Source organism: Lepidochelys kempii, chromosome 1 (assembly GCF_965140285.1).
Source record: "Lepidochelys kempii isolate rLepKem1 chromosome 1, rLepKem1.hap1, whole genome shotgun sequence".
In the NCBI taxonomy this organism is placed as follows: domain Eukaryota; kingdom Metazoa; phylum Chordata; order Testudines; family Cheloniidae; genus Lepidochelys; species Lepidochelys kempii.
The window spans coordinates 285,231,059-285,244,644 of record NC_136380.1 but is presented as its reverse complement, the minus strand read 5'-3'; the positions used below and the strand labels follow the sequence as shown (position 1 = coordinate 285,244,644).

Sequence of the window (13,586 nt, the reverse complement as noted above, 5' to 3'; positions counted from 1 at the left end):
TAAGTATCATCATCTAGAAATTGCCACACTGAAAACAATAGAGAGGGCAAAAAGTTAATAAATAGTGGATTTCTCTGGATCTTGTCCACATACTTATTTTCTACATGAAGAATCATAGAAATCACTCACATCTTTCTCTTTTGCAGCCAAGATTTCCCTTTGGTGACTAGCTCAGAGAAACTGAATTTCAGAAGCAAGATTTTAAATGTACCACAGAGCCTACTACAATACGGATACATCTGTTTGTTTCTTAAGCAACATGCTTTTCTACAGTCTATCTTCTTGTTTCCTGCTCCATGCTTTTTCCTTATGTCAATCAACAATAATCAATAATCAGTAACAATAATCACAAACCCCATTAGGAACCAATTACACACATACAACTCCAAACTAATTTTACTTCTTCGCTAACACTATCTCCAAGATTTTTAACTTTGCAGTCAATCCAATGTGCTCATAGTCTCATTAATTATAGTTACCCATTTTTACAAAGCATTAGAACCTAGAACACAACACTTGGATAATATTCTGTGGCTTCTGGAATAAGAAAATTACATAAAAATGATGCAATTTCAACTTAGTTTACTTTCTCTGGCTCTACAGACATGCAAATCTTGACCCGGTCACTTAGATAACTCTGCTTCTCTGTCCACACTCCACTACAGGGGCCACACTCTAATCCCACTTTGCACATCCAGAATAATTAATTGAGCTAAATTGTTCCATTGTCTTTCTTGGCTGTGCAAGAGCTTCCCTGGTCTTGGGTCCTGGCACAGAGCACAGCCTCAGGCCTGATCTACACTGCAAAGTTAGGTCAACTTAAGTTGCCTTGTGTCAACCAAGTTGCCTTGTGTCAACCTAGTTATGCATTTATCTACACTCAAATTTGTCTTTCAGGGATTTAAGCGCCCCGTTATGGGTACATAGTAGCTCCACCTCCATGAACTGAGGACTTATGAGGAGAGGCTGAGGGAACTGGGATTGTTTAGTCTGCAGAAGGGAAGAATGAGGGGGGATTTGATAGCTGCTTTCAACCACCTGCGAGGTGGTTCCAGAGAGGATGGTTCTAGACTATTCTCAGTGGTAGAAGAGGACAGGACAAGGAGTAATGGTCTCAAGTTGCAGTGGAAGAGGTTTAGGTTGGATATTAGGAAAAACTTTTTCACTAGGAGGGTGGTGAAACACTGGAATGCGTTGCCTAAGAAGGTGGTGGAATCTCCTTCCTTAGAAGTTTTTAAGGTCAGGCTTGACAAAGCCCTGGCTGGGATGATTTAATTGGGGATTGGTCCTGCTTTTGAGCAGGGGGTTGGACTAGATGACCTCCTGAGGTCCCTTCCAACCCTGATATTCTATGATTCTATGAACTGCGTTGAGTCATGGTCAACATACGTTGAAGCAGTGCGAGTGTAGACACCATGTACCTATATCGACCCTACCAGTCCTCTAGCAGATATGCCACAATACCTGACACTGTCCTCTCTGGTCACAGTTGTGAACACCGCTGCCTAGAGGTTATTTAGCCCGGAAGACAACCCTCCCTTTTTTTAAAACCCCACATATTTTTTAAATGCCTTTTACCGGTTGCCCCGTTTAGGAAGCACACCTAGCAGCTTTCCATTGTTGCGTGCAACTGCCCAACCAACTATGCCTGCTATGTGTTCCAGACCCACTCCTGCCTGGAGTAGACAGGAAGTATTGGATCTCTTGGGCCTGTGGGGAGAAGAGGCTGTGCAGACACATCTGCAGAGCGTTGTAGCAATGCGAACATCTATGAGCAGATTGCATGGGAGACGTAAGCAAAGGAGTCTGATGGATCAGCAGCAGTGTCACGTGAAAGTGAAGAAACTGCAGCAGACATACCAGAAGGCCTGGGAAGCCAACAGTAAGCCTGGTGCCATGCCACAGACCTGATGCTTTTGCAAAGAGCTGCATACTGTACTCTGCGGAGACCCCACCAGCAGCCTACCGAGCACTATGGATACCTCAGTGGAGCCCGGAGACACAAATTACTGTGAACAGTGAGAAGGAGGATGGAGGACATGCAACTGGGGGGTTCAGCTGTGCCACAAGCCAGGATCTGCTTAAGATTCCACCACAGTCTAGTCATTCCTAGCAGCCAAGCATGGCCAAGCCCAATGCATAATCTGTGTGAATGCATTTCCTATTGCAATGTTTAAATATACCGATGGTGCCTGACCCCTACGTAGCAGGACACAGAAAAATTAATGATTTTTCATTAATTTACTCATGCTAGAAGAGGTAGCGGTTCAACAGGTAGAGTTGTCATCTGCTTTTCATTCCCCTCTAGAGTGAGGCAGGGGGGTGGAGAGCAGTTTGTTTATGTACACAGGGATGTCCTTATTTGTTTAATCCTCCAGAGAGATCTCAATGAAAAGTTCATAGAGGTATTTTGCCATCTTCACCTGAAGGTTTCGAAGGATAGCAGCCTTATTTCTTCCTCCACGGCAGGACACTTTCCCACACTACTCTGCGATGACTTTGGCAAGCACCATTGCAGTAAACAGGCTAGTGACATACAGGCCCAGGTGGCTTTGGGACACTGGCAGTAGCTTCGCTCTCTTGTACCATTGTTACCCTCAGGAGCAAGATATCAGCTAAAGTCACCACCACCTGTGGAAAATTGTGCCCATATTGATTGCCCATTGTCCTGCATTCATCCCTATGGAAATAGAGGCAGGGAGGGACGACATTTTATTGTTTCATGCAGCTGAACAAGTCCATCCTCATTTCCCACTCCCAACCCCTGCTGCACCATACTCACTATGTTGGGGTGCAGAATGGTGCTGCGCAGAGGGACTCCAAAGCTGAAGTGTCCATGGCTTGTTTAAAACCTTTGGGGAGCAAAGGAAAGGAGTTCTGAAACTTAACTTCCACTATCCCTTTTGACTACACATACAGTGACACCTCTTTTTGTTTTATCTGTAACTGCTGCTCTTGCTACCTTGAGAGGTCCCCCATGGAGTGCCTGTCTGAGAAAGAGGAGAAAGAAGAGGACAAGGGAGAGTGTGTTCAGTGAGATCCTGCAAGCCAGTGCTGCATCGGACAGTGAACAGAGGTCCTGGAAGGTGAATGTTGCAGACAGTATCGAGAGGGGAAGAATGGACAGAAGAAAGGCACAGGACTCAGAGAGGGAGATGCATCAGGATATAACGGGGCTTCTTCGGCCCCAAACACAAATGCTACAGACCCTTGTTGACCTACAGGTTCAACAATCATGGGCCCAGCTTCCTTTGCAGCCAGTGGAGAACTCCATTTTAGTATCTCTCTACACCCCTCAATGCACCACACTTCACACTGGGGAACAGTAAAGAGAAATATAGATTCACATACACTGTCCTACAAGCGTCCCGAGGTGTATGCATAACCAAAATGAACTGAAATGGACCTGAATGGTCTTTTCCCCTTCTTAAGTTCTGTTCTGTTCTAATTTATTTCAGAAGTTTTTATTGAATTTTTTATTGCACACTGGGTTTTTTGCACTGATTATGGTATGAAACAAAAAATTATTTTTTCTAAATAATTCATCTTTATTACTTCACAACATACCCTGCAGAGTGCCTACTGCTACTGATAGCACCCACTACTTGTTGCAGAGGGAAACAGAACACGTAGGATCGGAGACATTGTGTAATAATTATAAATGCACAGCAACCACCACAAAATTAATAGGTGCATTAACAGTGATATATTCATAAATGTACACCAAGTACCACACAATTCCTAGTAGCCCCCAAACTTCAGAGCCAAGTAAAGTACCGTCCATCACACTGCATTTCTGGGGCTGACTATTAACGTGCTCTTTCAATGCCTCCATTAGCTGCATAGCTCTGCATTGAGCTCTTTTAATAGCCCTGTTGTCCAGCCGTTCCATCTCAGCAAACAGCCGCTCCACCTCTACCCTCCATCCCAGTGGCGACTTTTCCCCTTTGCCTCACAGGTATTATACAGGACACAACAGGCAGCTATAACAATTTATTTTTCTCACTGAGATCCAATCTCATGATTGAACACTGCCAACATCCCATCAGTCTACCAAAAGCACATTCAACTGTCATTCTGCACCTGCTCAGCTGATAGGTGAATCTTCCCTTGGCACTGTCAAGGTGGTCGATGTACGGCTTCATGAGCCATATGAGCAAAGGGTAGGCTGGGTCCCCCAGGATCACTGTTGGGATTTCCCTAGTGCCAGTAGTAATCTGTCGGTCAGGAAAGAATTTCCCTGCTTGCATCTTTCTGAACAGTCCTGTCTTCTTAAAGATGCAGATGTTCTGCACCTTCCTTGACCAACCAACACTGATGTCTGTGATGATCCACAATGATCCACCAACACGTGTGTAACCATAGAAAATTAGCCCTTTCCATTAATGTACAGTAAAACCTCAGAGTTATGAACACCAGAATTAACAACTGACCAGTCAACCACACACCTCATTTGGAACCAGAAGTACACAATCAGGCAGCAGAGACAAAAAAAAAAAAAAAAAAAGAAGAAGAAGAAGCAAATACAATACAGTACTGTTAAACGTAAACTACTAAGAAAGTAAAGGGAAGGCAGCATTTTTCTTCAGCATAGTGAAGTTTCAAAGCTGTATTAAGTTAATGTTCAGTTGTAAACTTTTGAAAGAACCACCATAACGTTTTGTTCAGAGTTACGAACGTTTCAGAGTTATGAACAACCTCCATTGCCGTGCTCTTCATAACTCTGAAGTTCTACTGTTCACCATGGAAAGGTGGGCTGGTGCTAAAATAGGGATGTATGCCATCATCTATGACCTCACTGCAGTTTGGGAACCCCATTGCTGCAAATCTGTCCTGCACTTTGCCTAGACTCACAGTCCTGCTTAGCAGTTGATGATTAATAGCCCTGCACATTTGCATGACAATGGCCCCCAATGGGGATTTTTCAATTCCAAAATGATTGCCCACTGACCAATAGCAAGCTGGTGTTGCACGCTTCCACAGAGCGACCACCATTCACTTCTCAGCTATCAGTCCAGCCTCATTCTGGTGTCCCTGCACTGGATGGCTGGAATGAGCACAGCACACAGATCCAGGAACATGGCCTTTCACACCCGAAAGTTCTGCAGCCACCGGTTGTCATCCCTAACCTCTATTACGATGGGATCCCACAAGTCAGTTCTTGTTTATCACACCCGTAATCTGTGCTCCACTGTCTATAACTGCTCCATGAATGCCACCAACAATGCTAAATTGCTTTTCACTGTGTTCCACAGTGATCCGTCTGCCACAAAAGCATCATATCCTCCATTGCTGCAGTTCTTCCTGTGGCTCTGCAAATACTGGAGGATGTATCATCTGGTGTTTGCAACACTCATGACAGCAGTGCAGAACTGTGCAGACTCCATGCTTCAAACAGAGATTGTGGACAGTGAGAAGTGCTGCATGGGTTTGTGGGATTTTTTTTAAAACATCTCAGAAATTATGGGATATTGATGGCATTAAGGGATGGAGACAGTTGTTGGATGGGACCTTGACTCCTTGCTTATAGTCACCCTTGCACAACTGCTCCACCATGCTGTGACTGGAAGCACCCCTCTATGCCCACTCTATACACTATTGTAATAATCTTTGTAGAAAATATGCTTTGGTATCATTTGAAAACTAATATGTCGCTGTTCAATAATGTCATTGTGAAATGTACATAGCAGCATTATATATAAAGTTATGATATCTCCCTGTATGATTATTAGCATATGTTCAAAACCACGCTGGCAAAGGTTATAAAACAGGTCTATCCTAAAAAAAGGAATGTGTGTTAACCTCAGTTTACATATAAGTAGTAAACAGGGCCAGCAAGACAGCAGGGGGAGCAGGTGGCAGGAGACAGCAAATTTGTATTTCAGCAAACAGAGGTGGGGGAGAAAGAGCATGGAGCCTCCTTCCTCACCAGACTCCGTGTCACCTTCCTCATCATCTGAATAATCTTTGCTTTGATGGGTAATCTTCAGAAGAATCCACTTCAGAGGTGGTTTGGACTATAAAAGAAAGGAGCAGAAAACCCCAAGCTCTCTCTTTTTCACCTAAAAAGACAAAGGCACGTGCACCTTTGAGCCTCTGGGAGATCCTGAGCAAGGAAAGGGTCAGTCACTATCTTGCTGGAAGATGGTAGGTGAGAGGCCATCTTAAACAAAGCCTTGAACCAGAACTTGCTGGATTGTTTTAGTCTTTTAGATTCATTTTCATTTTATTTGTTTGTAACCATTGCTAACTTTATCTCTTATACGTGAGTTCACCTATCTTCTTTTGTTTGTTTTATTTTTTAAATAAACTAATCCTGGGCTATGTTTAAATGGAACTATTTGTTAACTCCAGTTAACATAGCAAACTGTTGAATGGGGCAGTGATAACTTTAAAACTGAGCTGTCCTGGAAAGGACTGGACAGTGCAGGACACATTTTGGGGAACATTCGGGACTGGGAGTGTGTTCGGTTCACCTACAAGTGGTAACTAAAGCTGGTGGAAGCCAGTGTGTCTGTTGTGTTGCTGGCAGGCTGCTGGGGTCAGAACTGTCGGACCACGGCTGCAACCATACACAGACACTCAGGGTCTGACCTGCCTGCTGGTAAGCTACTTGTGAGCAGCCCTGGTTGGGAGCTACAATCGCAAAGCATTGTGAAGCGCCCAAGGCTGTGGGGCAGGTGGTGATACAGCCACTCACTGGTTTGGATTGCACCTCATAATGTGACATGGATATTGTCAACATTTCCCAAAAGTCAGTGTGCCGTCCGACAGTAAGTTGCATGCTAGGATACCTACCACACTGTGAATTGACATAAGCAATCCTGGTGATCATGCGCGGCACCAACTCAAATAGCCAAGTATGCAAGCACACAAGCGATATACTAACTGCAGCGGCTTTATGCCAGTGTAACTCACATTGACCAAAGAGTGTTTAGACGTTGCCTCAGCTCTCTGCATACTTCCCATGGCCACCAAGTGGCAAGGATGGCATGGAACAGGATGGGGTAGGGAAATAAGATAAATCCTTTCAAAGTCTGCAGTAACGTCCTTCCTTCCCCAGAGCAAAGAAGAACAGGGATGAAATTGTGTCATGAAGCGAGTTTTGGGGCACAGTGCCTCCTGGGCTACAAGTGTGGTGGTGTAGTTCACAAACAGGCCTTTGTTTAGGATTGTGCCAAAAGATACAACCCTAGCACAAAGATTTCAGTGAACTTACTCTGGATTTAAACTGGTATAACTGAGATCAGACTAGCCCCAGGTCTTTGCATAGCCTGGTATCCATGGTCCCCTACACAGCACTTAATCTTTGTTTGCCTGTATGTATGTCTCTCTTCAGACAATTAGGGAAATGAAAAGGAACATTTTCATCCTATATAGGGAACAAAGGACTGTGAAGATATTTCAAACCCTCGCCTTTGTTGAACGAATCCAGTCCTGAAAGTTTAATGAAAAACAGAATCACTATTTCTTCTTGCTGCAGGCATAGAACTTCAGTGGGAGTTAAACACATACATCAAGAGAAGAATAGGCCTATGTGTTGCTAGAAAGTTTTCACCACAGAGTTAAATTTTACTATTACATTTTAGATTGTTAAGAAATAAAGCAGTTCAAAAAGGTAAAATGAACCAAAATCCTGAAGCTTGAAGTTTCCAGTATAGAATTTTAAAAATAAACTTTTAAATGTTTGCAAAAAGAAAAGGAGTACTTGTGGCACCTTAGAGACTAACAAATTTATTTGAGCATAAGCTTTTGTGAGCTACAGCTCCAAGGTGCCACAAGTACTCCTTTTCTTTTTGTGGATACAGACTAACACGGCTGCTACTCTGAAACCTTTTAAATGTTTGTATATCTGCTACACTTTGTGTAAACCTGTAACTTTAAACAATGTTCTTGAAATTCTGTGAAACTATTTCACTCACTGGATGAGGCTCTTTATGCCAAAGAAAGGATGAAACAGATCTCTAACTGATTGATTTGTAAGCCAGTGAAAAAATTGAGTTTATATGAGAAGAGCTAACACATCGTTAACTAACTGTGATCCTTTTGAGTGCTGCTTCAGTTTAACAATATAACTTGTTAAAAAATGGTTTGCAATAGACATCAGACAAAGCTGCTTTTGGAGCTGGGGGAGGAATTTTGAAACTAAAGCATGTCCCTTCACAATGAGTTCTTCTCAGTTACCCACGACCTGTCAAAATTTTCTGAGAAGCAAAATACCTGGGGTTGTTGACTTTGGTTAGACTGCATTCTGTCTACACTGTAACAATAAAATACTTTCTTTCTTTCTCTTTCTTTCTTTCTTTCTTTCTTTCTTTCTTTCTTTCTTATTCAGCTAATTTACTGTTTGTATTTTTTAATAGACACTGGGTTCTATTTAAATTAGGGATATTGGCATCCAGTAAAAAGACACTCAACACATAAGAGTTGGTGGTTTTTTTAATAACACTGACTTTCATTTCATTATAATGTGATGTATTTATCATGCTTTTCTGCCATTCATTTGCATATGAAAAACCCTCATTTTTGCATCATCATGTACCTTCTCTGAAAATAATAATTAACATGAACTTCTTTGACTGTGCAGAGCTGGCTATTTGCCTCAGAATATTCCTCTGGAGATTATCAGATACCTTTCCGAGGAGAAGGATTTTCTGCCTTGGCATGCTGCCAGCCGAGCTCTTTATCCTCTAGATAAATTGCTGGACCGCACTGAAAACTACAACATTTTCAATGTAAAAGATATATTCTCTTCTTTTCTATTGTCCTGAGATGAACTAGTCCCCAGTCAGTTATTGTAACTGATCTCGGGATAGTAACTTTCTTTCTAATTATTTTGTGTTTAAATGTAGCAATTGTCAAACCTAGGTTCATTTGCATTTGAACAGTGATAAGGGCTATTTGAGGCATATATAATGAGTAGAAGGAAACTTAGCTGTTCTTCCTATAAAATATTATGACAAATAAGTTGTTTGTTAAAAAACAATGCATACCCCAAATTCTATAGTTCTCTGGAGCCACTGGACTACACTTTCATTGAGGCCCAAAATAAGCATGGATAGAAAATGTGCTCACAGAATTTAGAAGGATGCATACAGTTGAAGTCTATATTGTTAGTCATTATTTTCATCCTGAAAGGCATAGTGAAGTCAATGCATTTCCCTTAATTAACAAGGGTTAGATCACAATTGAGTCAAAAACCCAGTCATATTTGGGACCAGGGGAACAACAATAGCAGCAAACAGTAGATAATCCAAATAGACATGAGAAACATTTTAAAATGTTACCTGAAAAAATGTTGCTTAATCTTGAAGCTTTTTTGTTAAAAGGAACATTCTTTATGACACAGACTTTAATCGTATTTATTAACAATTATAACCTGGATTACGCCTGTGTACTGGCAGTGAATTTTATGTACTCTGCATAAATTGAATGCCCAACCAGGTGTGCATAATTTTATAGTACAGTTGAAATGAAGAAACTACATAAAGTCTGGTATATTTAAGGAGACATTTTTAAAATACACCCAGATACATGCTGGCATGGAGAATTTATATAAGAAATATATTACAGATTAATAAAGAAATACTGGAAATGTTTCTTCATGAACCTATGATCTGGATCTAGCTCCACACCAGACAGCTCTCATGTAAAATTACACTTTTTGTCTTCCTAGTCTATCATTACCTTAATTGAAAAATCATTATTAAACAGTCATTGCTGTTTCACTTTTAGACATGACTGTATAAAGAGAATACAATTTTAATAAACAAAAATGGTAACATTAATTTCAGGGTTGTGTTTTACCACTACTGATTATTCCTGAAATCTGAAAGCAGAGTTGATGGCTGAAGAAATATAAACTCATTATAGTCACAGAATAACTTATATGCTTGAGAAAGCTATCCTGTGCATCTCCTTTGGTTCTGTCATCACACACATATGCACATGCATCCATAAAAATAAAATGGATATTCTCTTGCGTTAGTTCATTTCAGTTCTTTTTTTCAAAGCAGTGAATTCCAGTGGCAGAAAATTATGCTGTGAGTACAGTGACAATAGTCTACTTCATAACTTGTAACTGAAAGTAAAGATGCCTAATGTGCAAGATGTGAGAGTAAGATAAAACATGTCTTGTGCTGTCTTTGATATTTATATACAGCAACAGCTAAATGGACATTGAAATAGTGTCATTAAATAACCCAGTCTTGATATGCAGCACACATTGCTCAGTATTATTAGATCAGTTGGCTGCACCTGAGTAATGGTTTCGCTGTAGCTATGAAAGTAAAGATGATCATAGCTAAGGCTACGATTTGGTCACAGGTGTTTTTAGTAAATGTCACGGACAGGTCATGGGCAATATACAAAAATTCATGGCCCGTGACCTGTCCATGACTTTTACTAAAAATACCTGTGATTAAATCTTGGAGGGGGTTCTGGGGGAGCATGGGGGGCTACTGCTGGAGGAGGACATGGGGGGTGCTGCTGAGGAGGACTGGGGAGCTGCTGCTGGGGGAGGTGTGCCCAGGGCCAGCGGCACTAGCTGCAGAGCCGCAGACTGCAGCTGCTCTGGCCCACTGCCTGGTGACCACTGCCAGGGGCTGCCAACCACAGCTGCTCTGGCTGGGCAGCTGGGGACCACTGCCTGAGGCCGCGGACCATGGCTACTCTGGCCATCCATCCCGGGAACGCTGCTGGGGGCTGCCAGAGCAGCAGCTGGTGTGGCTGTCCCAGGGGCCACCTGAGTAGCTGGCCCTGAAGCCCACTGCTTGGGCAACCCTGAGGTCAGCCACAGTGGCCCCTGGAGAAGTCACAGAGGTTGCAGAAAGTCACAGAATCCGTGACTTCCACGACCTCCATGACAGACTCGGAGCCCTAATCATTGCTATCAGTTATCTCACTACGTATGTGCTAAGTGTGTCTCTTTAAATGTTTAATGATGGCCATTATTCAAACATTCATTGTGAAGTCAAGTTTGGCTTAGCTAGAGTAGGCATTAGCCTGTCCTAGCTCCAGTAACTCTTCACCTTTGTACTGTGAGTTAAAAATACAATTAAAGTAAATAATTTATAAACTGCTATATTCTTTATCATTAAATTGGCTAGCCCAGTAGACCCAGTCATGTAGCTGTTCTTGTAGATTCATCTTCCATTGAAGTAAAGAGTGGGATTGCATACAAAAGCATTGCAATACCAGATCCAAATCAAAGCATTTTGAAAATGAGACATTATTAAAAACATCAACAGTATTTCAACTTTGAACTGAAAAATCAATAATAAAGTTTAACTCTGAAAATATATTTAACCTTTTTTTTTCTTCCAGGAATATATTTTAAAACAAGTTGCAACGATGTACCTCAAACTTGGATGGCCAACAAATAATTTAAACAGATCACTTGTTCAAGCTGCCTACCAACATGAGTACTGTTATATTTCTTTATTAATTTTCACAGGAGATAGTTGTAGTAAAGTGCTTTCCCAATACTTAATATGAACTTCAGCATCATGAGATACCTTTCTATCCTTTTCCTCCTTTCATTTCTCCTCACTTGAGGGGGCTAGGTGCTGTGAATCAGTTTCCTCTGCTGGAATTTTGAGAACAAAGACATGTTCTTGTGAAGCTTTAATTTAAGTGCTGGCTCCATTGGAGACTTTGGGATTTGAACTCATGAGGCCATTGAATTTAGTAGGGCTGTGTGAATGATCCATGGCCTTTAATTAAAAATTGTAACTGTAACAACATAGTACTTAGTTGTTACTCAAAGATATACAGTGACCAAATCGTTAATGTTTTTGTTTAATTAAATTTTAACAGCTCCTTATAGGGAAGGTTAGAATATTTTCTTCTGAGAATTTCAACACACTTATTTATTAATGTGACCTCATTAGTGTCTTTATTTGTGTTTTGGACTAACCCAGAGAATTGCGTCGAGAAGTCATCATGTTGGCCTGCAGCTTTGGTAATAAACACTGTCACCAACAGGCTGCAACGTTAATCTCAGATTGGATTTCCAGCAATAGAAACCGGTAAGTGGAACAAAAATGCATCTCTCTTCCACCCAACTCAGAACTATTATAGTTTGAGCGTGTCTTTTTAATACACACTTTTTGCATACAGGTAAAAAATGAAGCAGAAATCACCAGCTGTTATTTAAAGCATCGTTGTGAGGCTGCAGAGCTAGAAGGGGTGGGAAAGATCTCTTAGTTCGTGGATGCGGCAAGTGGAGCCTGTGTGGCCTCCTACACCTCCTGAGAAAAAAAGGAGGTTGAATTTAAGGAAGGATGTAATGGAAGAGAGGACGCTTGATAGATGAAGACAGGGATAAGGACAACATGACAGAAGGTGTGAAAGGAGGAGTGCAGCAAAAGGTTTGAGAAGACCTGAAAGAGAGAGGGAGGAAAAGAGATGAGGAAATGTGGTAGAGGGGGATATTATGTAGAGCTTTGTAGGTCAAGACACAGTACTTGAAAGAGAGGCAAGAAGCTAACAGAGAAGGAATCGGCGACCTTTGTCACGCAGCCCATCAGGGTAAGCCCCTTGGCAGGCTGGGCCGGTTTGTTTACCTGCCGTGTCCACAGGTTCAGCCAATTGCTGTTCCCACTGGCCGCAGTTCGCTGCTCCAGGCCAATGTGGGCTGTGGGAAGTGGCGTGGGCCAAGGGATGTGCTGGCTGCCGCTTCCCACAGCCCCCATTAGCCTGGAACGGCAAATTGCGGCCAGTGGGAGCTGCGATGGGCCAAACCTGTGGATGCAGCAGGTAAACCGGCCAGGCCCAACAGGGAGCTTACCCTAGTGGGCTGCGTGCCAAAGGTTACCGATCCCCTGTAATAGTCAGATTCAAGGAGGGGTAATTAATAGGAGCAATGGGGGGCATTAGCAGCAGTGTAATGGACAGGCAAAAACTATAGGAGGCAAGCAGACCAGTCAGAGACTTATCTAATTCAGGTGAGAAATGACAGGGCATTGACAATGTGCAAAGTATGTATATAAGTGCAGAGTATTAATAAATAAAGTAGCATGATTATTAAATCATGCAGTTATGCATGGAGAGTAAGGCAAGTACAGGTGAGGACCACAGCTTTCTTGTGAAAGAGTCATCCTTTTTTTCATCTGGTGGAAGGCAGAAAACCGATTTCCGCGTATCACAGGATCTGATGTTTTGTTTCTAGGTAAAATATTTGATTTCAGGTGAAGTTTTCAAAAGCACCTAAGTCCCATTTTAAAAACTGAATTAGGCACTTATTTTCAAAGGTATTTGGGTGCATAAGGATGTCAAGTGGGATTCTCAAAAACACCTAAGCAGTTTAGATGCCTAACTCCCACTGAAATCAAGATGATTTCCCATTGAAACCTGCTTAGGCACTTTGGAAAATGCTACTAGGTGCCTACATACATTTGAAAACCTGCCCCTAAGGAAACATCTGCTACACAGCAAGCAGAATCCTGAAGCAGCAAGTCTCAAAACTCGGATCTACAGCTCCTGGTGGTAAAAATGGCTGTGTAAACATTGGGGTTGGGCTTTCAATCCTAGGGAGGGGAATGAACTTCTGAGCCCAAGATCCAGCCAGAGCCCCAAAACCAACA

At 42.1% G+C, this 13,586-nt stretch overlaps 1 protein-coding gene across 2 annotated transcripts in view; it reads left to right on the top strand.

The window, feature by feature from the left end:
- TRHDE (thyrotropin releasing hormone degrading enzyme) overlaps window positions 1-13,586 on the top strand; it is a 337,934-nt gene that overhangs the window by 284,598 nt on the left and 39,750 nt on the right. For both annotated transcript variants that reach the window (XM_073327757.2, XM_073327756.2), the window contains 3 exons: window positions 8,588-8,735; window positions 11,326-11,423; window positions 11,922-12,029. In XM_073327757.2, coding sequence (XP_073183858.2) covers window positions 8,588-8,735; window positions 11,326-11,423; window positions 11,922-12,029 — 354 coding nt within the window. The remainder of the gene's footprint in view (window positions 1-8,587; window positions 8,736-11,325; window positions 11,424-11,921; window positions 12,030-13,586) is intronic.